Source organism: Camelina sativa, chromosome 16, assembly GCF_000633955.1.
Source record: "Camelina sativa cultivar DH55 chromosome 16, Cs, whole genome shotgun sequence".
Lineage (NCBI taxonomy): Eukaryota > Viridiplantae > Streptophyta > Magnoliopsida > Brassicales > Brassicaceae > Camelina > Camelina sativa.
Window position 1 is genome coordinate 6272074 of NC_025700.1, and position 25590 is coordinate 6297663.

General features: G+C 37.2%; 2 protein-coding genes and 3 pseudogenes across 2 annotated transcripts; all 5 read right to left on the reverse strand.

The window, feature by feature from the left end:
- Window positions 1-3394, reverse strand: part of LOC104753433 — a 20369-nt pseudogene extending 16975 nt beyond the window's left edge.
- Window positions 14869-16651, reverse strand: LOC109129414 (probable leucine-rich repeat receptor-like protein kinase At2g28990). The gene is made up of 6 exons (XM_019237627.1): window positions 16564-16651; window positions 16233-16484; window positions 16008-16134; window positions 15821-15886; window positions 15452-15641; window positions 14869-15354 (listed from the first exon to the last, which is right to left on the reverse strand). The coding sequence occupies exons 2-6, from the start codon at window positions 16449-16451 to the stop codon at window positions 14946-14948; spliced, it is 1011 nt and encodes a 336-aa protein (XP_019093172.1). The 5' UTR covers window positions 16452-16484; window positions 16564-16651; the 3' UTR covers window positions 14869-14945.
- Window positions 16529-18162, reverse strand: LOC104753434 (probable leucine-rich repeat receptor-like protein kinase At2g28990). Its single transcript, XM_019237701.1, has 6 exons — window positions 17700-18162; window positions 17453-17597; window positions 17289-17360; window positions 17117-17188; window positions 16954-17031; window positions 16529-16721 (listed from the first exon to the last, which is right to left on the reverse strand). The coding sequence occupies exons 1-6, from the start codon at window positions 18160-18162 to the stop codon at window positions 16529-16531; spliced, it is 1023 nt and encodes a 340-aa protein (XP_019093246.1).
- Window positions 18164-21501, reverse strand: LOC104753435 (annotated as a pseudogene).
- Window positions 21591-25578, reverse strand: LOC104749990 (annotated as a pseudogene).

Consider the following 25590-nt stretch of genomic DNA (forward strand, 5'->3'; position numbering starts at 1 on the left):
GCAGCACAAAACAAGTATGTATTTGTGCTTATTGATGATTACTCTCGCTACATGTGGTCTCTGCTTTTAAGGGACAAGAGTGATGCCTTTGATGCGTTCAAAAGGTTTAAAGCCCTCGCTGAGCAAGAAAGTGGAACAACAATTAAAGTTTTCAGGACCGATAGGGGGGGGAGAATTTGTGTCTTTCGAGTTCATGAACTACTGTGCAGAATCTGGCATTCAGCGACATTTAACCGCTCCTTACTCACCACAGCAGAATGGGGTGGTGGAAAGAAGAAATAGAACTCTGCTTGAGATGACTAGAAGCCTACTAAAGCACATGGAGGTTCCTAACTACTTATGGGGAGAGGCGATAAGGCATTCTACATACCTGATTAACAGAGTAGCCACAAGGTCTCTGTTAGACAAAACACCGTATGAGATGTTTAAAGGAAGAAGGCCGAATTTGGAACACCTACGTGTTTTTGGATGTGTTGGCTATGCACGGGTGGAGTCACAGCATCTGAGAAAATTAGATGATAGGTCACGTGCATTGGTGCACCTTGGAACTGAACCAGGAAGCAAAGCATACCGACTATTCAATCCTTCAACACGTAAGATAACAGTAAGTCGTGACGTAACCTTCGATGAAACAAAGAAGTGGAACTGGAATGAGATACAAGGTGAGAAAGAAGTCTCAGGGTCCTTTACTGTGAGTTTTGGAAACTTTGGTAACAATGGCTTAAGAGAAGTTGAAGCAGATTGTGAACCAACTAGTAACTCAGATAATAGAGTCGAAGTGTTGGTAGAAACTCCAGAACAAGCACCTGAAGTAGCTCCACCTGAGTTAAGAAGATCAGTTCGACCGAGTGTCAGACCGAGTTACTTGAATGATTATGTGCTATATGCAGAGGAAGAAGCAGAGCGACTCTTGTTAAGCTTGGATGATGAACCTAGAAATTTTGAGGAAGCAAAAGTGCTAGACGTATGGAGAGAAGCTTGCAATGAGGAGTTGAGTTCGATTGAGAAAAACAAAACTTGGAATCTAGTAGAGTTACCATCGGGTGTGAAGCCGATAGGCTTAAAATGGGTGTTCAAAATTAAAAGAAACTCGGATGGGAGCATTAATAAGTACAAGGCAAGGTTAGTCGCGAAAGGATACGTACAAAAACATGGAATCGACTTCGATGAGGTATTCGCTCCAGTAGCACGACTTGAGACCATCAGGTTCATCATCGCGTTGGCTGCATCAAGAGGTTGGGAAGTGCATCATCTAGATGTAAAGACGGCTTTTCTACATGGAGAACTCAGAGAGGAAGTTTTCGTTTCTCAACCTGAAGGGTTTAAGAAGAAGGGATGTGAAGGGCTAGTGTATAAATTGAACAAAGCTCTTTATGGTCTGCGACAAGCTCCTCGAGCTTGGAATCATAAGCTTAATGAAATTCTTATGGAACTGAAGTTTGTGCGTTGTGCTAAAGAACCTGCTCTGTATCGAAAGCAAGTAGAGGAGCATCTGTTGATTGTTGCAGTTTACGTTGATGACCTCCTTGTTACTGGGAGCAGCTTGAAGTTAATTCAAGAATTTAAGCATGGAATGTCATCTAGATTTGAGATGAGTGATCTCGGTAGATTGACATATTATCTCGGCATCGAGGTTTCACAAGAGAGTAGTGGATTCACCTTGAAACAGGGGAGATATGCGGCAAGAATTCTCGAAGAAGCTGGTATGAAAGAGTGTAATGCAGTTCAAGTTCCAATGGATTCGGGTACTAAACTTTCTAAAGCTTTGGCAGAACAATCTATTAGTGAACAAGAGTTTAGGAGGAGCATTGGTTGTCTTAGATATTTGACTCATACTCGACCTGATTTGTCGTTTGCTGTTGGGATTTTAAGTCGCTATATGCACTGTCCTAAGAAGTGTCATGGGGTTGCTCTGAAACATGTTTTAAGGTATTTGCAAGGAACAACAGAGTATGGTCTCAGGTTCAAGACTGGAGACAATTCGGGTTTAGTCGGCTATAGCGATAGTAGCTACAATACAGATGAAGATGATGGCAAGAGTACTAGCGGACATATCTTTTATCTTAACGGTTTTCCTATTACTTGGTGTTCTCAGAAGCAGGAGACAGTGGCATTGTCTTCTTGTGAGGCTGAATTCATGGCAGCTACTGAAGCAGCAAAGCAGGCTATTTGGTTGCAGGATTTGCTCTCGGAAGTGACTGGCGAAGCTCTTAAGAGAGTGATGGTTCGTATAGACAACATGTCAGCTATAGCACTCACCAGGAACCCCGTTTTCCACGGCCGCAGCAAACATATCCACAGGAAGTACCACTTCATACGTGAATGTGTTGAGAATGAGCAGGTAGAAGTCGAACACGTTCCTGGTGTTCAACAGAAAGCAGATATCTTGACTAAGCCTCTTGGAAGAGTCAAGTTCGGAGAAATGCGAGACCTCATTGGTGTCCATGATGTGTCCAACAAGAACTTCAAGCTTATGGGGGAGATTGTTGAAGATAAGCTTGAATTAGCTTAAGGAATAAGTTGTCCTAATCTCACCGAGTCATGGTTCCCAAAGAGATTAGGAATAGGACTAGTTAGGAGTTGTCTAATTATTGTCTTACATAAAGAATCTCTCTATATATAAGGAGTTGTTGGGTTGTAACAACACTTGTGAGATTAGAGAGATTAAGGTGCTTTGGTTTTGAGAAGTTTCTAAAGCAATAAACAAGAGTTATTTGTTTAAACTTTGTGTTAAGATTCAATAGAGATAATCTGTGCCCGGATTTACTCTCAAATTGTAGCAGTTTTGTAGTCCGTCGCCACCGGGAAAGTATCTCAAAACATTATATTGCTTGTAATCTGATAACGAATCTTTGGCAACTTTACCACTTTTTCCACTTTGGATGAATTCGGCATCTGATGAGAATTTCAATTTGGATATTGGTTCGAGATAAGACTCTTTCGTGGGTAATCCACAATCCAAGCTGATGAATCCTAACAAGACCAAAAAATATCCAACAATGGGAAAAAGAGATTAATTTCCAAAACCAGCATTGCAAGCCTAAAGAAAGACAGCTCAAGTATACTAATCAAATACGGCATTCCCCCACTCTTGAGAACAATTTTTTATCTGAACCTTTTTTCTATAACACACACAACAAAACATTAAAACAATGTCCAAATTTTGATGGTGACAAGGTGACCACAATCTTAGGTTATAAAACTCATTTTTAATCTATTTGTGAGAATTGCCCTACTTTTTATTATATTATATACAAACAGAATATATAACTAGTAGAACGAAGATACCTTGTTGGTCATGCTGTGCTTGAACAAGATGTCTAATGGAAAAACTCGCAAAGATCAACACCAACAGAATCCCATGATGACCCTCCATTTCCAAGTAAAAAAAACAAATGCGAAGGTCTCGGAAATGGATAGAGCTTTTTAACTCATATATAGAAAAATAAGGACTTTAAAAGCTCTAATATATTATATACTACTTGTTGTGATAAATTAGCAGTCCCAAGTTGAGAAAAGCCTAAAAGATACCGCCAACAGGTTGTTGATGAAATGTTTATTCCCAAGCACGTCTTGAACGCTGTGATTAATAAATAATGCGAAACTGGACAAGTTGAGTAGAAATAAAAACTTCATCATACAAAAATAAATGGCTCATGATTATTTAATGGTATCAAAATACAGTATAATGAAGTAAATGATCAGACAAGGGACGTGCCTACAACATTAAATTGTTTTGGTTTTTCTTCTCCTTTTTTTTGTTATCAAATGTTTTGATTAATGCGTGAGAAAAGGAAGTATAGAGGCATTTTACAAAATTTGGAAAATATACGGTTAAATACGGATATCATATGGCACGCAGGGCAGTACCGTAGACCTTTCAGGTTCTTGGGTGTGGTCTAGAGATTATCCCTCTTTTGGCCAGTGTTTGGCAGGTTAAATGCCCACCTAAAATACAATATTTTTTATGTTGCAAGTTTTGTCTGGATGTCTTTCCGTCTCGTCAAAATTTGAGACGGTGGGGTATAGCATATGATTTGGGTTATGCACGGTGTGGGGCTGATGACGAAACAATCACTACAAGAAAACAAGGAAATAACTGACGAATTTATTGACGACACTAATATGTCGGTAATTACCGACGGTTTACCGACGAATATCTGACAGAAGATTAGTTTGTTGGTTGTTCGTCAGAAAATTACTGAGGGACAAAATCCGTTGGTAATCCGTTAGTTTTTCTGATGGATGACGGTTTACATGTGGATAGTGTAAAATCTTCCTAACTTAGCTCCATAATGCACTTTTTTATTAGATTTGTATAAAAGATGAGTTTTCAATGACTAACTACTCTTCTTTTAAACTACATTCTTCAAAATTTGTGTTTTTATAGAAAATAGGTTGTTTACTTAAAGTACTTATGGTGTAGTATTACATCTTATATGTAAGTATTTGCTATTTGTCTTTGAAATTATTATTTTTCTCTAATTTAATCATATAGATGTTTATTTTCATAAATAATTTCATGGTTAGTATATAATATATAGTATATGCATATTTGTTAATAAAAATTATGAAGTTAAGAGTTTTAAAATCTGTCAGAAATAACCGACAGGAAACCGATGAATATAATATTGACAAAATTTTGATATACGTCGGTAATTTGTGGATGAATATAATATTGACCCGCAGATCAATTGGTGACAGCTTGTCCTCTGGGAAGGTTTTTAAAGGGTGGGGACCAGGGTTCAAGGAATGCCTGGCGCACCAATAACCTACTGGTGGATGTGGATGTCCACAGTGAGGGGTTACGATCGATGCCCTGCAGGCCCAGTTTGAGGTCCATGGGGCCGGCTAGGAGGGCTAGTGGGGTCCACGGGACGGGTTTTCACATAAGTCAATTGGTGACAGCTTCTCCTGTGGGAAGGTTGTTAAAGGGTGGGAACCAGGGTTCGAGGACCGCCTGGTGCACCAATTACCACTGGTGGATTTAGATATCCACAGTGAAGGGTTAGGATCGATGTTGTGCAGGGCCAGCTTGGGGTCCATGGGGGGGCTAGTGGGATTTACAGGACGGGTTGTTATACTTGTTAATGGGGGAGAATTATAGTGCCCGAGATAATTGAATATTTGAGTTATGTCTAGGAATTGGAGTGAATCTGTTTTAATTCTTGTTGATTTATATATTAACTTGGTCGATTTCTTAATTATACCGAGGAGTGGTTTAATTAATGGTTTAGCTAAATTTTGGTTTAATTGAATTAAACCAAGAAAAACCCATTGTTCCCTTTAAATCACTCTACGCCTATTGTCTTCTCTGGGGGATGGTCGCCACAATAGGGATGAAAAGAGAGAGAAGCTCGATGGTGGTAAGAGGAATAGAGGGGATGAATTTGGTTTTGGGTTAGAGAAAGAGCTTAAGTGTGGGACGTGAGAGGAGACAAGGTCGAGGTGGTCTTGGCGTGTGATAAAGAGGGGATCAAGCATGAATCGTTGTTGCGCACAGTTTGTTCGGTCGAGTGTAACGTGTTATGAAAGTCTAGAACTTGAAGTTTCTTTGTCGTGAAATTGAGGGTCATTGACTTGTGTGGCTAATGTTCACGTGTCGTGTAGTGGAGGTTGTTCGTGAGATTTATTGGTTGGTTTAGGAGTTGTTTTTAAACCAAACCCGATTAGGTTATCGTGAGTGTTTGTGATTTATATTTCTGTGAGATGTGATTGTTATTGAAAAGTGAGAGAAGAGAGAAGAGAAGAGGGAAGAAAAGAGGGAAGAGGTGGTTGTGCGACTCAATAACTAGATGAGGTGGTGTTTGGTGATATGTTAATCAGCAAATCTTGCTTGGAAGTTAGTGTCTAGTGGTTTGTCCGGTCGGATGTCGAAGGAATATGATAGAGGGTGATTGGAGTCTATGAATGTGAAGTGCTTGTGGAGCTGAAGTACGTTCGTATGACTGTGGTTATTTGTATTTGTGGTATTTTTGTGAAGAGTGATTTCTACGCCGGTTATCTCGTGGGAATTATAGGGTACCAGAGAGATTGTTTCCCTTGTGTCATGTGTGAGGATTGAGAATTTAGGTACGGTCGTTTCACCGGTACGCACTGTAACGCTCCCGAACCGCCCACACGGCCGGACTAACCGCGGACTGGCCCAGTGGATGTCACAATCAGACGATTGCCTGCGATCCAGCCGAGGTTCCACCAACGAATTAGGACCCCCAGCCGGTCCACTGGCAACCATCTATCCGCTATGTACATTCCTTAGGCTTTGCAACCATCGATCTGTACGCGGCGTTATGCTGGCCCGGAATAATCCGTACCAGCTCCACTTGCCCGCATTATATATGAAAATAATCGATTTATTATATAATATAATGTTTACAAAATCAATAGAACACAAAATAAAAATTGTTGGATCCAACTTATCATAAAGAAAACAAACAAGTAAAACAAGAAAAAAGGACTTTACAACACAACACGAAACATCCTATCCGATCTATTAAACTCGGCACTACCCTCCTAACTTTCCCTGCAAGAAAAACAATTGTGGAGAGGGGTAAGTAATCTAAGATCACTCAGTGAGTTGGGCAACCCTCTAACATGCTATCTCCCTATAACATGCTATCTTAACAACCCATCCAACTACCCAGTCCACTACCCCACAATCAAAGCACGCAATGCGGAAGCTAAGCAAGCAAGCAAACAATGCACACACAATCAATCAAGCAAGGAACAAACAAGACCCGACTCGTCTAGACCTTGACTCTAACTTGGCCTCCACGCCACTTCACCTTGCAATCACTGCCAAAGTGGAAAGAGCTAGCCGTGTATCAACATAGATAGACCACGCTTGACTTTGACGTCAGGTATCCGCACCATGACTGACACTACCAAACCTCACCCAGGGATATCACAATCGACCTAGGGAGAACATCTGATCCTAAAAATACCACCACAACCTAGGGCCCATCGATCCTATGTCATGTCCCAACATTCTTCCACGTTGATACCACAAAGGCAACCAACCGGACACACCCCAAATCCTTCGCGTTGTTACCCATCCCAGATAAACAATCGCGTATATTGTGCCGCATCGTCATGCGGTTCAGGCTAGTAGCTAGCTAGACCTGAATTCGTCCTGCCATGAGATCCCTCTGGATTAGCTCACCGGACTTCCACACACATGTCAGGAACATAGTTCGACCTCTAGCTACAAACCGAGACATTTAACCCACGATCTAGCTAGGACAACACTTAACTCTAGGACTCAAGACTCTAAGAATTAAGCACAAACAAAACCACACAAAATGCAAGCAAACATGCCAGCCACAACAATCCGCACACAAACTTAAGCCACAAAAAATAAATCATGCAACTTAAGAAAATCCTATCATGCATGCATCCTATATGCTCCCAACCCCAAAGTTTTAAGTCTTTTAGTTATAAATTTTACATGCATTTAAACCCCAACTTTCTCACATGCATGAGGCACTTTCCGACCTGGAGATTCTTGCATGTCCTTAGAAAATAACACTCCAATGGTTTGATCTTCCATCAAAACCATGAGGTTATGTTCCTTTGGTTTTTGGTACACATATGGCTCTTTCCTACCCGGATATTCTCGCATGGCCTCACCAACAACCACCCATTACAATATCGAGATTAACTTATTCATCCAAAATATTTGGGTCCCTCATATGGCTCTTTCCATCCCGGAAATTCACATATGGACTCACCAAAAATCACCCACACCATAGACCGATCTCCCATCGAATCGAGGTTAACCTCTCCCAAAAATTGTGTAAAATTATAAAATCTAACATGCATATTATACCACCAAAAATTCCAAAATCGATCATGCAAGGCCTTCCACACTTGCATGAGTTTTTTTAAAAATATTTTTCACCTTGAAAAATTCTTTTAAACCTCCAACTCAACATGCAAGGCATTTCACACTTGCTTGAGAGTTTAAGAAAATTATTTCCACCCTTGGAAAAATTCTTAAAATTCTAAAAATCAATCATGCAAGGCATTTCACACTTGCATGAGGTTTTAGAATTATATTTTACCCAATTCAAGTTTTAAAATTCTTAGATCTAGCATGCAAGGCATTTCACACTTGCATCTAGCCTAAGAAAAAGCCAATTCTTCCCCCATGAATGCTTAAACAACCCCATGAACTCCTCTTGACTACATGCAACCCTCTAGATCTACATGCAACAAGAACCATGCAACACACAAGGGCTGATGCGAGAGCTAGAGAGCTCACGCACCTCCCAAACCCCAAAATCCACAACTCACCTTAGCTTTGGAGACTCTTGGCCGACTGGAACTTCACTACACCACGCCGATCTGACAGCACTTCCCCTTGATCTTTAGCTCCTCCCGCCGAGATCTTCTCTTCTTCTTCCTCTTCACTCGAAAATCTCTTGATTTTCTTCACAAAGATTTGAGAGAAAATTTTGGCAAAGTTTTGGTGTTTAGAGAGAGTATAGTCAAAAATTAAGAGCCAAGAGGGTCTATTTATAAGCCCACACTCAATTCTTTGGCTTAGGCAAATGGCAATTTTCGCTTGACAAGTGTAAAAAAAAGTTGCATGTACTCTCCCCCAAGCGCGCGTGAATCTCAAACGCTGGCAGAGGAGGCTTAATCGCGTGACATGTGGCGTTAAGCTCCCATGCAGAGACTCTTCTGCTTCCTTTTCCTTCCCGCGTCTCTCTTGTGTCCCAAGCTCCCGTACTTTTCCGCAGAATGACCCATTCGTCCGCGAGCCTATTTTCTCGGCAGTCCTCGGTCCTCCTGACCAAGACTTAATATTTTTGCGTCCATCCCCGGACCTCTCGTCCGTGACACTCGACTTTCACGTCCCGTTCGTACCCTTTTCCAATCCGTCCGTGATCCCGCGGTACATCGTCCATCCGGCTGGTACACTGATGTCACCATATTTTACCATATTTTAGGCCTTGTTTAGTTCATTTTTTGCATCATATAGAAGTGATTCCTTAAGTTTTATAGTCATTTCTGTCCAAATATGCACTTAGGATGTTTAGAAGCATGCATTGCATACATTTGTGCATTTGGAGTATTATTAGGTGTTATGGAGCTCTAAAAGGATAAGGAAGGACTTGGTGTTATTTCTGGAGCTAAACAAGAGGATTGGACGTATCAGGAAGGGAAAAGAAGGCACTCGACCATACCACTCGAGCAGGCACACGGTCGAGTACATGGTCGAATTCATAACGAGCTCCTCAAAGATCCATTCAAATTAAGATCTTCTGTTGCGATTCAGCTTCAGCCTTCTTCACGAGAGTTGTAGCGAATTGAGTTATCTTTCCAATGCCGGTGGTTTCAAGTCAATCAGATGTGTATTTCAAGGGTTATGCCGATTTTACTGAACAGATATCATTCCAGATCGAGGACTCGACCGTTGGAAGAAGCAGAAGAAGAGGTTACTCGACAATGCACTCGACCGAGCATATGGTCGAGTTGTGAGCCGCCTCTCTATTTTGTCCTCTAACCATTTTATGGCTTCCCTTCCTTCCTATATAAACCTATTGTAATCTATGGCCGCAAAAGAGAGCACTTTTTAGGGAAAAAATATATAAACCTAGTTTTTACCCTGTTTTCATTGTTGTCCTATGTTTTTCATCCGCAAGTCAACTCGACCACCCACTCGACAATGCACTCGACCGAGTGCTAGGTCGAGCTCCAGTTTACTTACTTGTTTATGCATTGTTCTGTTTTAGTTCAGTTTGCTCTTAGTTGCATTTGTTAGTAGTTTTCTATTGCTTAGCATAGTTTCTTGCACTTGTTAAACTGTTTAATTATGCATTAGTATTGTCTTAAGTTGCTTTAATCTTCTGCATTTCATTATTGTCATTAGGTTGTTAAAAATAAACCAACTTGATATTTGGCTTAACTTGAATGCATTGATCACATCTTGACTGCTTACATATCACACTCTTTATGGATTGACATCCTTTATGCTACAACATCATAAGGGTATTTAAACACCTTGCACTGCATCTGATCATCTTAGCCTATGTTTGTTTGTTTGTTCATCATACATTCATTCATAGGTTAAGATAAAAGAAAAATACATGTTTCATACACGGCCATTCTGTTCCATGGTCCGTGATGTGTCTGTATTTTATAGGTTTAACCATAGTTTTTAGGTTTTTTTTGAGTCTTTTATTGAGTCAAAGTGTGCTTTTAGAGTCTTTTTAGTCTTTTATGAGTTTGTACAGGTTCTAGGTTGCTTTTGTAGGAAACTGAGTGTTTTGGGATGAAAACAAGCATCTGGAGCCATTTTGGTGAAGACTAGCAAGCAGATGAAGCAAACACAGAAAAAAGCATCCTGGATCGGTTGATCCACATTTTAGATCGGCCAGTCCCGAACCCGAAACAACTTTTCCTTTTTCGTTTTAAACCGACTTTTAGGGTTTTATTTTAGTATTTAAGGATGAGGCACGACCTCTAGAAAGACAAATTTTATTCTACGCAGCCTTTGAGCACTTGTAACTTTGGGAGAAGATCTCTAATCCTTCTTGACACCTTGGAGATGATTTCTAAACCCTCTTTATTTCTTTTGCAATTCAATTATGTCTTCTTCATCTTTGATTTGCTGTTTCTGTTTCTCTATGGCTGAGTAGTTTCGCTACTGGCTTTTGGGTTTCAAAGGGTTTTATGATTCTCTAACTATGGTGTTTTAGATTTGGGGTTGATCTATTTTGTTCTTCATTTATTGTTGTTCTTAAAGCCTAAACTAGATTACCTACCTAGTTTCTGATTTTAGGTTAAATATCATCGTGGCACCAAAAGTGTTGTTGAGTTGCTAGAAAAGAACATAAGTGAGAAAGGTGGACCTTAGCCAACGAAAGTTGAAGTTAAGGCACCTTGTGAACAGATCAAACTTGAACTTTTATTGCTTGCTTGGGTTGCTAGATCCAAACGACGGTTTAGGGTTTAGTGAATTCATTGCATAGATAGTTAACGCTGCAAAAGTAGGTTAGCTTTACAACTGTGATTTGAATTCTAGAACGGTGTCTAATGCATCCCCATCTAACCACCTTAGTCCGAGATTATATTCCCCATAGATTCCATGTGCCCAATATTTCCTTTTTTGATTTAGAAACAACTTATTTATTTTCCGTTTGTTTAATTATTACTTTCTTCACAAACTTCCTCTTTTGTCTTAGCTATATTTGATCTTCATAGTTTCATAGTGCAATTGTTTGGTCTCTACTTGCTTCACAAACTTCCTCTTTTGTCTTAGCTATATTTGATCTTCATAGTTTCATAGTGCAATTGTTTGGTCTCTACTTGCTTCACAAACTTCCTCTTTTGTCTTAGCTATATTTGATCTTCATAGTTTCATAGTGCAATTGTTTGGTCTCTACTTGCTTCACAAACTTCCTCTTTTGTCTTAGCTATATTTGATCTTCATAGTTTCATAGTGCAATTGTTTGGTCTCTACTTGCTTCACAAACTTCCTCTTTTGTCTTAGCTATATTTGATCTTCATAGTTTCATAGTGCAATTGTTTGGTCTCTACTTGCTTCACAAACTTCCTCTTTTGTCTTAGCTATATTTGATCTTCATAGTTTCATAGTGCAATTGTTTGGTCTCTGTGGATTCGATCCTGAAGTGTTACAATGATACCACCAGATCGTGGTGGAGTATACATTGGGTTTTAATTGACCTTTGATCAGTCCGTCTTACGTTTTTCGTATCATTTTTCCATGGCCTTTTCTTCCTTTTTCCTTCCTTTGGTCCTTCCACCATTTTCCTTATTCGTTCATCTTCCCATGAACTGAATGTCCCATCAATTTACGTCCGTTCTTCGGCCCTGGACCCTTCCGCAACTCGGTAACTTTAAACTCAAGTTACTTAGGCCTTTCTTGAAAATTCTCTTTCTTTGTCTTTTCGAGACATCTCCACGTCCTTCGTGCACTTTCCTCGCGTCCGGTACGTATTTCGTGATACGGGTCATTACACGCACCCCGACAATACGTGCCACATGAAATTATTTAGCTTGGGCAGACAATTAACTCGCCAACAAAAAGTGTGTAACAGAGTTAAATCCAGTCCATAAACCGGTTGTGCTACAATCCCCGGGTCTAGAAGACGTGCCACATGGTACCCTAATTTAACCTTACATTTTCCAGATTTTGTGAAATACCACCCAAGGTTGTTAGATGTATCTCTGCCACCAAGCGGGATCCCCGCAATTGGCAAAACATCCTTTGGGGCAAAAAGAGCGTTGAGATGGTTAATACTCCAAGAATATGATATGACCCCCCATCAACAAGAGCGTTAACACGCAACAAAGGATCCTGAACGGATCCATAACTAAAAGCTGGTCTCGAGAATTGGGAAAGGATCCATGGGTCACTTTATACTAAGATGGAATCCCCCGAGCTGATCCTTTAATAAGTCTTTTCTTTATTAGAGAGCGAACTGAGGTAATAATCATCCATCCATACGACAGAGAGTACGACCTAATAGGTTCGAATGGATTTGAATATCAATAGTACCGTTCTTTAGAAACCTGCACTAGAAGCGAGTAGGGTACCATAATAAACCGCCACAATTTCTTTGCTAAGAGTGCCGTATTAAAATCATCCACATTCCAAAACTCAATCCCATCTTTGGCCTTGCTTACACACATTTTATCCCATACCATTCAATGCAATCCACAGGACTGCCCATTACCACTCCACCAATACTTAGCCACCGCACTGGAAAGCTTGAACGTAATCGTCTTTGGTAGCCAGAAGCAAGACATAAAACAATGGTTGGCAACATAGTAGCAACCGATTTAACAATCACCTCATTATTCCCTTTGGATTACAGTTTTGCCAACCATCCAATAATCCTGTTATTTAAACGATGCCGAATGAAGGAAAATATCTTCAATTGGGAACCCCCAAGACTTTCCAGTAAACCAAGATAGGAAACCATACCCCCAACATTTGATATCCCCAATAGTGAGTGTATTTGCTCTTGTACCATTACATCCACCATATGTCCAGAATTTCCAAAATAACACCACTTTGTTCTGTGTTCGCCTTACAGAAAACAAACTATCATCTGCAAATAACATATGCGAAATTGGAGGAAATTTATTTGCCACTTTCATACCAGTGATGTGCGCTTAGCACTCTCTGCCTTTTGAATATTTGCAATTAAAACATTTGTGCACAAAATAAACAAATATGGAGAAAATGTTTCTCCTTGCTTCAATCCCCGCTCTTGCACGATCAAACCTTTGGGTTGACCATTTATAAGAACCCGATATTGAATCGACGTAAGAGACCACATTATCCAATCCACCCATAACTCACATAATCCCATCTTCCTAAGCGCATTCGCGATCAGCGACCACTTGACCTGATCATATGCTTTACTCATATTCTTTTCAATGGCCATAAATTTTCCTCTGCAAGAAGGGTTAGTCAGAAAACCATGAAACATCTCCTTTGCTATCAAAATATTATCTCTTATCAGCTTCTTAGCCACAAAAACAGACTGAGTTTCCGAAATAAGCCGAGGTAGAACCATTTTTAACCATTAACACAACACCTTTGAAATTAACTTATATTCTACATTATAAAGGCTGATCGGTCGACCTCCATCATACAGGTCGACCTATCGGTCAACCTCCATCATACAGGTCGACCTATCGGTCTTTGGAATTAAACAGATATTAGTCAAGTTCAATCGCTTATCAAATAAACCCTCATATAAGAAGGAATTAACCAACTGAAGGAAGTCCTCTTCAATAGTACTCCAGACCTTCTGGTAAAATAATACGGCCATCCCATTTAGTCGAGGAGCCTTCACCGAGTGCATCATAAATAATGCTTTTTGCACCTCCTCCTCTGAAACCGGTGCCATGAGAAACTGTTATCCTCCGCAAAAAAAAATGATTAATTTTGAATGTATACCTCAAATTGTATAAGAAATTTGAAATCTGTAGTAAAATTTAAGTATTTGAAAAATGTCTTATGCATTGCACAAAGTGACATTTTTCCTTAATTAATAATTAAACATTCAGAAAACAAAATATTTAATTAATTGGTTGTCAAAATAATATTTAAAAAGTATAATAGTGTTAAAGTCAGAGAAATCAAATTAGATATCCGAACATATTATTAAAATATTTTAGTCAGTGATGAATTATTAAATATTTTAGAAAATAAAAAATAGTGTTTATGTTAATGAAGTTAGATATTCGAACATATTTTTAAAAGATACTAGACAGTGATCTATTAATTAAAGATTTTAGAGAATAAATATTTATTTAAATTAAACCTTCTGAATAGTAAATCATGATCCAATAATCACATTACTAAACCTCTTAGATCCTGAGCCAAAACCCAATATTATTTTAGAAATTCAATAAGAAAAACAAGTATTTAAGCCGAAATATTTATTTTTCTATATTATTTTGAGTTAGTAAATATTTTAGATCGATTTAAATAAATTAAAAGTTAAGCTAGCTACCTAACAATTGAAATAAATTATGAATTTTAGTAAATGATCTATATTTTGGTTGCTGCATTATTCCACCCTCTATTTGTTGCCGTCTCAGTTTCCTACATGAACATTGGGCCTCCTTAAAAAAACATGAAAAATAAGTTTGCTCTTTAAAGAGCCAACTATATATCTTATCCAAATTTCTACAATTCTAATTAAACTGATCGATAAACCGATAAACACTTTATCTGGTTTGACTTAACCCGAACGTAACCAAATTAAATCCAATTTTGATTTGATGTGCATTTCAACATGCATTTTGTAGAGCTATTCAAAAGTTTTCCACAACAACCTAAATCAAATCACAACAAAGATATTTGAATATCGCATCAAATCCAATAATCAGTTGATATTAAACCCATTATTAAAGATTCATCACAATCCAACAAGAGTAAATTCATTGTTAACGAACTAGCGTGCTTTAGGGATCACCTCGGTGTCCATATCCATGCTGAATTCGATGGAACTCATTGAGTTCATTTCTCGAGTCTCTCCTGTCCTTGAATTTTCAGATGCCACACACTCTTTAAGATCGTTAACAACTTGAGACATGGTTGGTCGTATTGCAGAGGAAATATTCACACATGACATTGCTAATTCAATAACCTTCCATACAGAACCAACGTCGTAATCTTCGTGGAGGTTTGGATCTATAATATTTCCAATATCTCCCGTTCTTACAACAAATCCGACCCATTCTACTATGTGAGGCTTTTCACGAGATTGCTGAATTATAGGACGGTTTGTGATGAGCTCCAAGAGTACAATTCCAAAACTATAAACATCACTTTTCTCTGTTAACCAATTTGTTTGATAATACCTGAAATACAAAACATGGAAGATGCTTGGTTTATTATGGTTTTTTATATTTATCAATTGTGATGATTCAAATTTATGGACTAACAAAAAATACTCACTCAGGATCAAGATAACCAGGAGTTCCAGCAACAACAGTTGAAACCTGTGTTTCATTTGCCAAAGGAAAAGATCTCGAAAGCCCGAAATCGGCTAATTTTCCTTGGAAACTTTCATTCAAAAGTATATTTGTACTTTTTATATCTCTGTGAACCATTGGTGGTTTACATCCGGTGTGTAAGTACTCCAATCCTACATATAAAAAATTAATGTAAATTTCTGTTTGGCAAATAAACCATTAAGTGGAGTATTTCACATCGTGTCGTATGATTAATCTTCCCACCTTATGGTAGTATAAGGTCTCTTGCTTATTCAATGGAGACAAAACTAATACTTTTAAAAGTTATAGATCTGAGTAAATTAGTGGGTACCTAATGCTGCATCGACAGCTACTCCTAGTCTACTTTTCCAGCTTAAGACAAATCCACCATGCTTTCCTGTATCAAACCGACATTATATAACTAATGTTATGTTGTTTTTCAAATAAAGGTTCAAGACTAATAATGATTCTATATTAAAAAACGGAAAAAAAAAATTTTGGTAAATATGTTCTTTTACTTGATAAATGTTGCTTTAAGTCTCCATTTGGCATGTACTCGTAGATAAGGGCCAAATGGTCTCCTTCGTCACAATAACCAACAAGACTCACCAAATTTATATGGTGCACCCTCATAAGAAGTTCCACCTGACCAGCCATCCATTAGCTAATACTCATAAATATAGAAAGTACAAGTAAACAACAATTGAATTCCAACAAATTAAGATCATCGGATATAATATTACCTCTGCCTTAAAATGTTTGTAGCCTTGAGATGATGATGGAGAGAGCAATTTAACAGCTACTTGTTGGGTATCATTAACACAGCCGTGATAAACAACTCCGAACCCTCCTTCACCAAGAACTCGTTTGAAGTTATTTGTCATTTCTTGAACCTCGAAATAGGTAAACCTTATCTTTTTCGAGAAAAAATGACGGTTCTGAATGTTTAGAATGTCCAACATATGCTACGGGCAAGCTTGGTGGAGCATGTACGTCTACATGATACAAATGGAAATATATACATTTGTTTTTTGAAAATTTATTTAATGATTATATGTCTTGAGCTAGACTCACCTAAAGGCACCTTCTTCTTTCGGAAAACAAGAAAGAGACCCACAACCACTATTGCAATAAGCACAGAGGCAATTGGTGCAATAACCAGTACTAACAGTTCCTTTTTGTCTTTTGGGTTGCACGAACTAATCTTGCATAGCTCAGGATTTCCTTCAAGTCTAGAAGAAACATGATACCGAGGTTGTTAAATTAAGGTACCATATAGAGGTGGATATGGAACATATATATATATATATAGAAATATATATATATATATATATATCTGGACTTTCTAGTACACTTGAGACTATATATTCTTATAATTAAAATAATATATTTCAGCATTCTAATTTTTATACAAGTACTGCCCATTCATGTATACTTGATAAATGATGAAGAAAATATTCTTACTTTAAGACAAGTCCTTCCTTTTCTCTATCAAGTAGATTCTGTGGAACTGAGCCGGTAAGATTGTTTCCACTTAAGTTTCTGTCAAGGAGACAAATAAAAAAGTTATCTCATATATATAGCCAAAAAAAAAAAACATTTTCATTCTGCTTTATAGAAAACTTACATCAAAGATAATGATTTGATGTTGGCCAGAAACTTAGGCACAGATCCAGTCAAACTGTTATTGGATAAGTCTCTGTGCATGCACACATAAATAAAAAAGGTTGGCTACGATCTAAATGTCAAGTTCGAACAAAGTACTCTTGGTTTCATGAGTCAAGAATAGAATCACTCACAGTTCTTGTATGTGCGCTAGATTCTGTAAAATTGGGGATATACTCCCAGTTAACCCACTTGCTGACAAGTTTCTATATATGCAATAAAAAAATAACACTTTTTATTTATCTAGATACAGAGTAGCTTTATGTTATGTCCTATGTTAATTTATGAATACTCTTACAAGGAAATGATTCTTGGTGGGGTGGAGATATTAGCATAACTGCATCCAAGATTTTCCCAAGATAATTCTTGAGGGAGACATGGATCTCCTTGCCAACTGATTTTACTCAAACGATAAGTAGCTTTGATGTTCTTGATAGCAACAACTAATATAAACGTTATTCAATGAACAAAATTAATAGCAAATGTGAAAAAAAAAAATCAAAAATTCGTGTAATGTAAAATAAGTGAAAGTTTGGTTGAGTTACCATCACTTGAGTTTGTTTCCAGTTGTGGGAATTCGATAATAGTGTAAGCCTCAAGAGCATTGATCAGAGGTGGAAGAGTTGACTTTGGAGTTCTTACCAGCTCTAAACGACAACCGTCCAAGTCACATTGTAGTGGTACAGCAGAAAATACTGTAAGTCGCTCAAGCTTAGGAGGCGTAATTCCTGACTGATTAAAAACTCCTTTCATTATAATGTCGAATTCCCTAGTCTCGTTGGCTTGAAGGGTTTGTATCTCCGCAAAGTGAAGATACAAGTAGACTTCAGCATCAGAGGGTATGGGTTTCCAACTAATGATGAATGGCGCACTCGCGTTTCTAGGCGTAGCAGCACTCGAAAGTGCTGCTTTTGGTACCTCAAATGTATCTGAGGTGTTTATATTGAGATTCGTTGTAATCTGCGTAAATCTAGAGCTGAAGAATGGAGTCCAAATACGATCATACATGTCANCGAGTCTCTCCTGTCCTTGAATTTTCAGATGCCACACACTCTTTAAGATCGTTAACAACTTGAGACATGGTTGGTCGTATTGCAGAGGAAATATTCACACATGACATTGCTAATTCAATAACCTTCCATACAGAACCAACGTCGTAATCTTCGTGGAGGTTTGGATCTATAATATTTCCAATATCTCCCGTTCTTACAACAAATCCGACCCATTCTACTATGTGAGGCTTTTCACGAGATTGCTGAATTATAGGACGGTTTGTGATGAGCTCCAAGAGTACAATTCCAAAACTATAAACATCACTTTTCTCTGTTAACCAATTTGTTTGATAATACCTGAAATACAAAACATGGAAGATGCTTGGTTTATTATGGTTTTTTATATTTATCAATTGTGATGATTCAAATTTATGGACTAACAAAAAATACTCACTCAGGATCAAGATAACCAGGAGTTCCAGCAACAACAGTTGAAACCTGTGTTTCATTTGCCAAAGGAAAAGATCTCGAAAGCCCGAAATCGGCTAATTTTCCTTGGAAACTTTCATTCAAAAGTATATTTGTACTTTTTATATCTCTGTGAACCATTGGTGGTTTACATCCGGTGTGTAAGTACTCCAATCCTACATATAAAAAATTAATGTAAATTTCTGTTTGGCAAATAAACCATTAAGTGGAGTATTTCACATCGTGTCGTATGATTAATCTTCCCACCTTATGGTAGTATAAGGTCTCTTGCTTATTCAATGGAGACAAAACTAATACTTTTAAAAGTTATAGATCTGAGTAAATTAGTGGGTACCTAATGCTGCATCGACAGCTACTCCTAGTCTACTTTTCCAGCTTAAGACAAATCCACCATGCTTTCCTGTATCAAACCGACATTATATAACTAATGTTATGTTGTTTTTCAAATAAAGGTTCAAGACTAATAATGATTCTATATTAAAAAACGGAAAAAAAAAATTTTGGTAAATATGTTCTTTTACTTGATAAATGTTGCTTTAAGTCTCCATTTGGCATGTACTCGTAGATAAGGGCCAAATGGTCTCCTTCGTCACAATAACCAACAAGACTCACCAAATTTATATGGTGCACCCTCATAAGAAGTTCCACCTGACCAGCCATCCATTAGCTAATACTCATAAATATAGAAAGTACAAGTAAACAACAATTGAATTCCAACAAATTAAGATCATCGGATATAATATTACCTCTGCCTTAAAATGTTTGTAGCCTTGAGATGATGATGGAGAGAGCAATTTAACAGCTACTTGTTGGGTATCATTAACACAGCCGTGATAAACAACTCCGAACCCTCCTTCACCAAGAACTCGTTTGAAGTTATTTGTCATTTCTTGAACCTCGAAATAGGTAAACCTTATCTTTTTCGAGAAAAAATGACGGTTCTGAATGTTTAGAATGTCCAACATATGCTACGGGCAAGCTTGGTGGAGCATGTACGTCTACATGATACAAATGGAAATATATACATTTGTTTTTTGAAAATTTATTTAATGATTATATGTCTTGAGCTAGACTCACCTAAAGGCACCTTCTTCTTTCGGAAAACAAGAAAGAGACCCACAACCACTATTGCAATAAGCACAGAGGCAATTGGTGCAATAACCAGTACTAACAGTTCCTTTTTGTCTTTTGGGTTGCACGAACTAATCTTGCATAGCTCAGGATTTCCTTCAAGTCTAGAAGAAACATGATACCGAGGTTGTTAAATTAAGGTACCATATAGAGGTGGATATGGAACATATATATATATATATAGAAATATATATATATATATATATATCTGGACTTTCTAGTACACTTGAGACTATATATTCTTATAATTAAAATAATATATTTCAGCATTCTAATTTTTATACAAGTACTGCCCATTCATGTATACTTGATAAATGATGAAGAAAATATTCTTACTTTAAGACAAGTCCTTCCTTTTCTCTATCAAGTAGATTCTGTGGAACTGAGCCGGTAAGATTGTTTCCACTTAAGTTTCTGTCAAGGAGACAAATAAAAAAGTTATCTCATATATATAGCCAAAAAAAAAAAACATTTTCATTCTGCTTTATAGAAAACTTACATCAAAGATAATGATTTGATGTTGGCCAGAAACTTAGGCACAGATCCAGTCAAACTGTTATTGGATAAGTCTCTGTGCATGCACACATAAATAAAAAAGGTTGGCTACGATCTAAATGTCAAGTTCGAACAAAGTACTCTTGGTTTCATGAGTCAAGAATAGAATCACTCACAGTTCTTGTATGTGCGCTAGATTCTGTAAAATTGGGGATATACTCCCAGTTAACCCACTTGCTGACAAGTTTCTATATATGCAATAAAAAAATAACACTTTTTATTTATCTAGATACAGAGTAGCTTTATGTTATGTCCTATGTTAATTTATGAATACTCTTACAAGGAAATGATTCTTGGTGGGGTGGAGATATTAGCATAACTGCATCCAAGATTTTCCCAAGATAATTCTTGAGGGAGACATGGATCTCCTTGCCAACTGATTTTACTCAAACGATAAGTAGCTTTGATGTTCTTGATAGCAACAACTAATATAAACGTTATTCAATGAACAAAATTAATAGCAAATGTGAAAAAAAAAAATCAAAAATTCGTGTAATGTAAAATAAGTGAAAGTTTGGTTGAGTTACCATCACTTGAGTTTGTTTCCAGTTGTGGGAATTCGATAATAGTGTAAGCCTCAAGAGCATTGATCAGAGGTGGAAGAGTTGACTTTGGAGTTCTTACCAGCTCTAAACGACAACCGTCCAAGTCACATTGTAGTGGTACAGCAGAAAATACTGTAAGTCGCTCAAGCTTAGGAGGCGTAATTCCTGACTGATTAAAAACTCCTTTCATTATAATGTCGAATTCCCTAGTCTCGTTGGCTTGAAGGGTTTGTATCTCCGCAAAGTGAAGATACAAGTAGACTTCAGCATCAGAGGGTATGGGTTTCCAACTAATGATGAATGGCGCACTCGCGTTTCTAGGCGTAGCAGCACTCGAAAGTGCTGCTTTTGGTACCTCAAATGTATCTGAGGTGTTTATATTGAGATTCGTTGTAATCTGCGTAAATCTAGAGCTGAAGAATGGAGTCCAAATACGATCATACATGTCATCAGCAAACCTGTAAAACAAATTTTATTAGGCCAACTAATTAAGCATATGTTACAACTATATCTGTTTGTCCAAAAAAAAAGTAAAATGTTACAACTATATCAAAAACACATGAGAGCTTTAGGGGATTCAACTTCGACAATAAGTTGGGACGTCGACCTAATCTAAGAAGTATCAACTCATTCATCTCAGTAGTTTTGAACAAAAATAAAGCATGACCACAAATTTGTATATTATCAAACCATTTATCTCAGTAGTTCTTTTTAAGCATTTTATTTAAAAAAATGTAAGCACACCAAGATTTATGACAGAGTAATNGAGTACAATTCCAAAACTATAAACATCACTTTTCTCTGTTAACCAATTTGTTTGATAATACCTGAAATACAAAACATGGAAGATGCTTGGTTTATTATGGTTTTTTATATTTATCAATTGTGATGATTCAAATTTATGGACTAACAAAAAATACTCACTCAGGATCAAGATAACCAGGAGTTCCAGCAACAACAGTTGAAACCTGTGTTTCATTTGCCAAAGGAAAAGATCTCGAAAGCCCGAAATCGGCTAATTTTCCTTGGAAACTTTCATTCAAAAGTATATTTGTACTTTTTATATCTCTGTGAACCATTGGTGGTTTACATCCGGTGTGTAAGTACTCCAATCCTACATATAAAAAATTAATGTAAATTTCTGTTTGGCAAATAAACCATTAAGTGGAGTATTTCACATCGTGTCGTATGATTAATCTTCCCACCTTATGGTAGTATAAGGTCTCTTGCTTATTCAATGGAGACAAAACTAATACTTTTAAAAGTTATAGATCTGAGTAAATTAGTGGGTACCTAATGCTGCATCGACAGCTACTCCTAGTCTACTTTTCCAGCTTAAGACAAATCCACCATGCTTTCCTGTATCAAACCGACATTATATAACTAATGTTATGTTGTTTTTCAAATAAAGGTTCAAGACTAATAATGATTCTATATTAAAAAACGGAAAAAAAAAATTTTGGTAAATATGGTCTTTTACTTGATAAATGTTGCTTTAAGTCTCCATTTGGCATGTACTCGTAGATAAGGGCCAAATGGTCTCCTTCGTCACAATAACCAACAAGACTCACCAAATTTATATGGTGCACCCTCATAAGAAGTTCCACCTGACCAGCCATCCATTAGCTAATACTCATAAATATAGAAAGTACAAGTAAACAACAATTGAATTCCAACAAATTAAGATCATCGGATATAATATTACCTCTGCCTTAAAATGTTTGTAGCCTTGAGATGATGATGGAGAGAGCAATTTAACAGCTACTTGTTGGGTATCATTAACACAGCCGTGATAAACAACTCCGAACCCTCCTTCACCAAGAACTCGTTTGAAGTTATTTGTCATTTCTTGAACCTCGAAATAGGTAAACCTTATCTTTTTCGAGAAAAAATGACGGTTCTGAATGTTTAGAATGTCCAACATATGCTACGGGCAAGCTTGGTGGAGCATGTACGTCTACATGATACAAATGGAAATATATACATTTGTTTTTTGAAAATTTATTTAATGATTATATGTCTTGAGCTAGACTCACCTAAAGGCACCTTCTTCTTTCGGAAAACAAGAAAGAGACCCACAACCACTATTGCAATAAGCACAGAGGCAATTGGTGCAATAACCAGTACTAACAGTTCCTTTTTGTCTTTTGGGTTGCACGAACTAATCTTGCATAGCTCAGGATTTCCTTCAAGTCTAGAAGAAACATGATACCGAGGTTGTTAAATTAAGGTACCATATAGAGGTGGATATGGAACATATATATATATATATAGAAATATATATATATATATATATATCTGGACTTTCTAGTACACTTGAGACTATATATTCTTATAATTAAAATAATATATTTCAGCATTCTAATTTTTATACAAGTACTGCCCATTCATGTATACTTGATAAATGATGAAGAAAATATTCTTACTTTAAGACAAGTCCTTCCTTTTCTCTATCAAGTAGATTCTGTGGAACTGAGCCGGTAAGATTGTTTCCACTTAAGTTTCTGTCAAGGAGACAAATAAAAAAGTTATCTCATATATATAGCCAAAAAAAAAAAACATTTTCATTCTGCTTTATAGAAAACTTACATCAAAGATAATGATTTGATGTTGGCCAGAAACTTAGGCACAGATCCAGTCAAACTGTTATTGGATAAGTCTCTGTGCATGCACACATAAATAAAAAAGGTTGGCTACGATCTAAATGTCAAGTTCGAACAAAGTACTCTTGGTTTCATGAGTCAAGAATAGAATCACTCACAGTTCTTGTATGTGCGCTAGATTCTGTAAAATTGGGGATATACTCCCAGTTAACCCACTTGCTGACAAGTTTCTATATATGCAATAAAAAAATAACACTTTTTATTTATCTAGATACAGAGTAGCTTTATGTTATGTCCTATGTTAATTTATGAATACTCTTACAAGGAAATGATTCTTGGTGGGGTGGAGATATTAGCATAACTGCATCCAAGATTTTCCCAAGATAATTCTTGAGGGAGACATGGATCTCCTTGCCAACTGATTTTACTCAAACGATAAGTAGCTTTGATGTTCTTGATAGCAACAACTAATATAAACGTTATTCAATGAACAAAATTAATAGCAAATGTGAAAAAAAAAAATCAAAAATTCGTGTAATGTAAAATAAGTGAAAGTTTGGTTGAGTTACCATCACTTGAGTTTGTTTCCAGTTGTGGGAATTCGATAATAGTGTAAGCCTCAAGAGCATTGATCAGAGGTGGAAGAGTTGACTTTGGAGTTCTTACCAGCTCTAAACGACAACCGTCCAAGTCACATTGTAGTGGTACAGCAGAAAATACTGTAAGTCGCTCAAGCTTAGGAGGCGTAATTCCTGACTGATTAAAAACTCCTTTCATTATAATGTCGAATTCCCTAGTCTCGTTGGCTTGAAGGGTTTGTATCTCCGCAAAGTGAAGATACAAGTAGACTTCAGCATCAGAGGGTATGGGTTTCCAACTAATGATGAATGGCGCACTCGCGTTTCTAGGCGTAGCAGCACTCGAAAGTGCTGCTTTTGGTACCTCAAATGTATCTGAGGTGTTTATATTGAGATTCGTTGTAATCTGCGTAAATCTAGAGCTGAAGAATGGAGTCCAAATACGATCATACATGTCATCAGCAAACCTGTAAAACAAATTTTATTAGGCCAACTAATTAAGCATATGTTACAACTATATCTGTTTGTCCAAAAAAAAAGTAAAATGTTACAACTATATCAAAAACACATGAGAGCTTTAGGGGATTCAACTTCGACAATAAGTTGGGACGTCGACCTAATCTAAGAAGTATCAACTCATTCATCTCAGTAGTTTTGAACAAAAATAAAGCATGACCACAAATTTGTATATTATCAAACCATTTATCTCAGTAGTTCTTTTTAAGCATTTTATTTAAAAAAATGTAAGCACACCAAGATTTATGACAGAGTAATCTTCACTGGTTGTTTTAATCTTTTAAAATCAACTTACCTTACCTCCCTTTCGGAATTGCTAAGATACACCCGGAAAGACCTCCTTAGTGAACCGGAATGTGTAACATAAGTATCATTTCTCAGTGGTCGTAGTTCTATGGCTGATATTATTGGCGAGGTTGTTCCTGTTCTAACAAGACAAATATCCAAAGAGTTTTTCCTAGGTATATGAATGATCTCCTCCTTTGTACCATTACTTCTTCCTTCCATATCTATTCTTCTCCACTTATCAGGACCGAGATACAGATCAAAGTTTGGGTAAACATTAAGATCATCATAATTCCCATATATGAAAGTAAGCGAGATGAGATAATTTGTGCCACGGTTGACATTAAGACTATAACAGTTACGTTTCCCTTCCGGAAAGTATCTTAGTGTCAAATATGGTTTTCGGAAATTTTGGTTTAGCTGTTTCTCGATTCTAGCGCTTTTTCCGGTCTGGATGAACGTGGAGTCTGAGGTGAAAGTTAATCCAGTAGAGGGATCACTATATGGAGATTCCTCAATAGGAAACCCACAATCCAAACTGATGAAACCTATCAAAACATAAAACAGATCAATGAAAGTTTATACATAGAAAAAATGTCAAGTCAAAAGGAAAATCCTAATGCCTAACCATTAAAAGAATAGATACATTACCTTCTTGTTTCTGAGCTACGACCATGACGGCAAAGGCTCCAATCATGGCTAACAAAAGATGACATTTCATCTTCTTGCAAAGTTTNGCCGT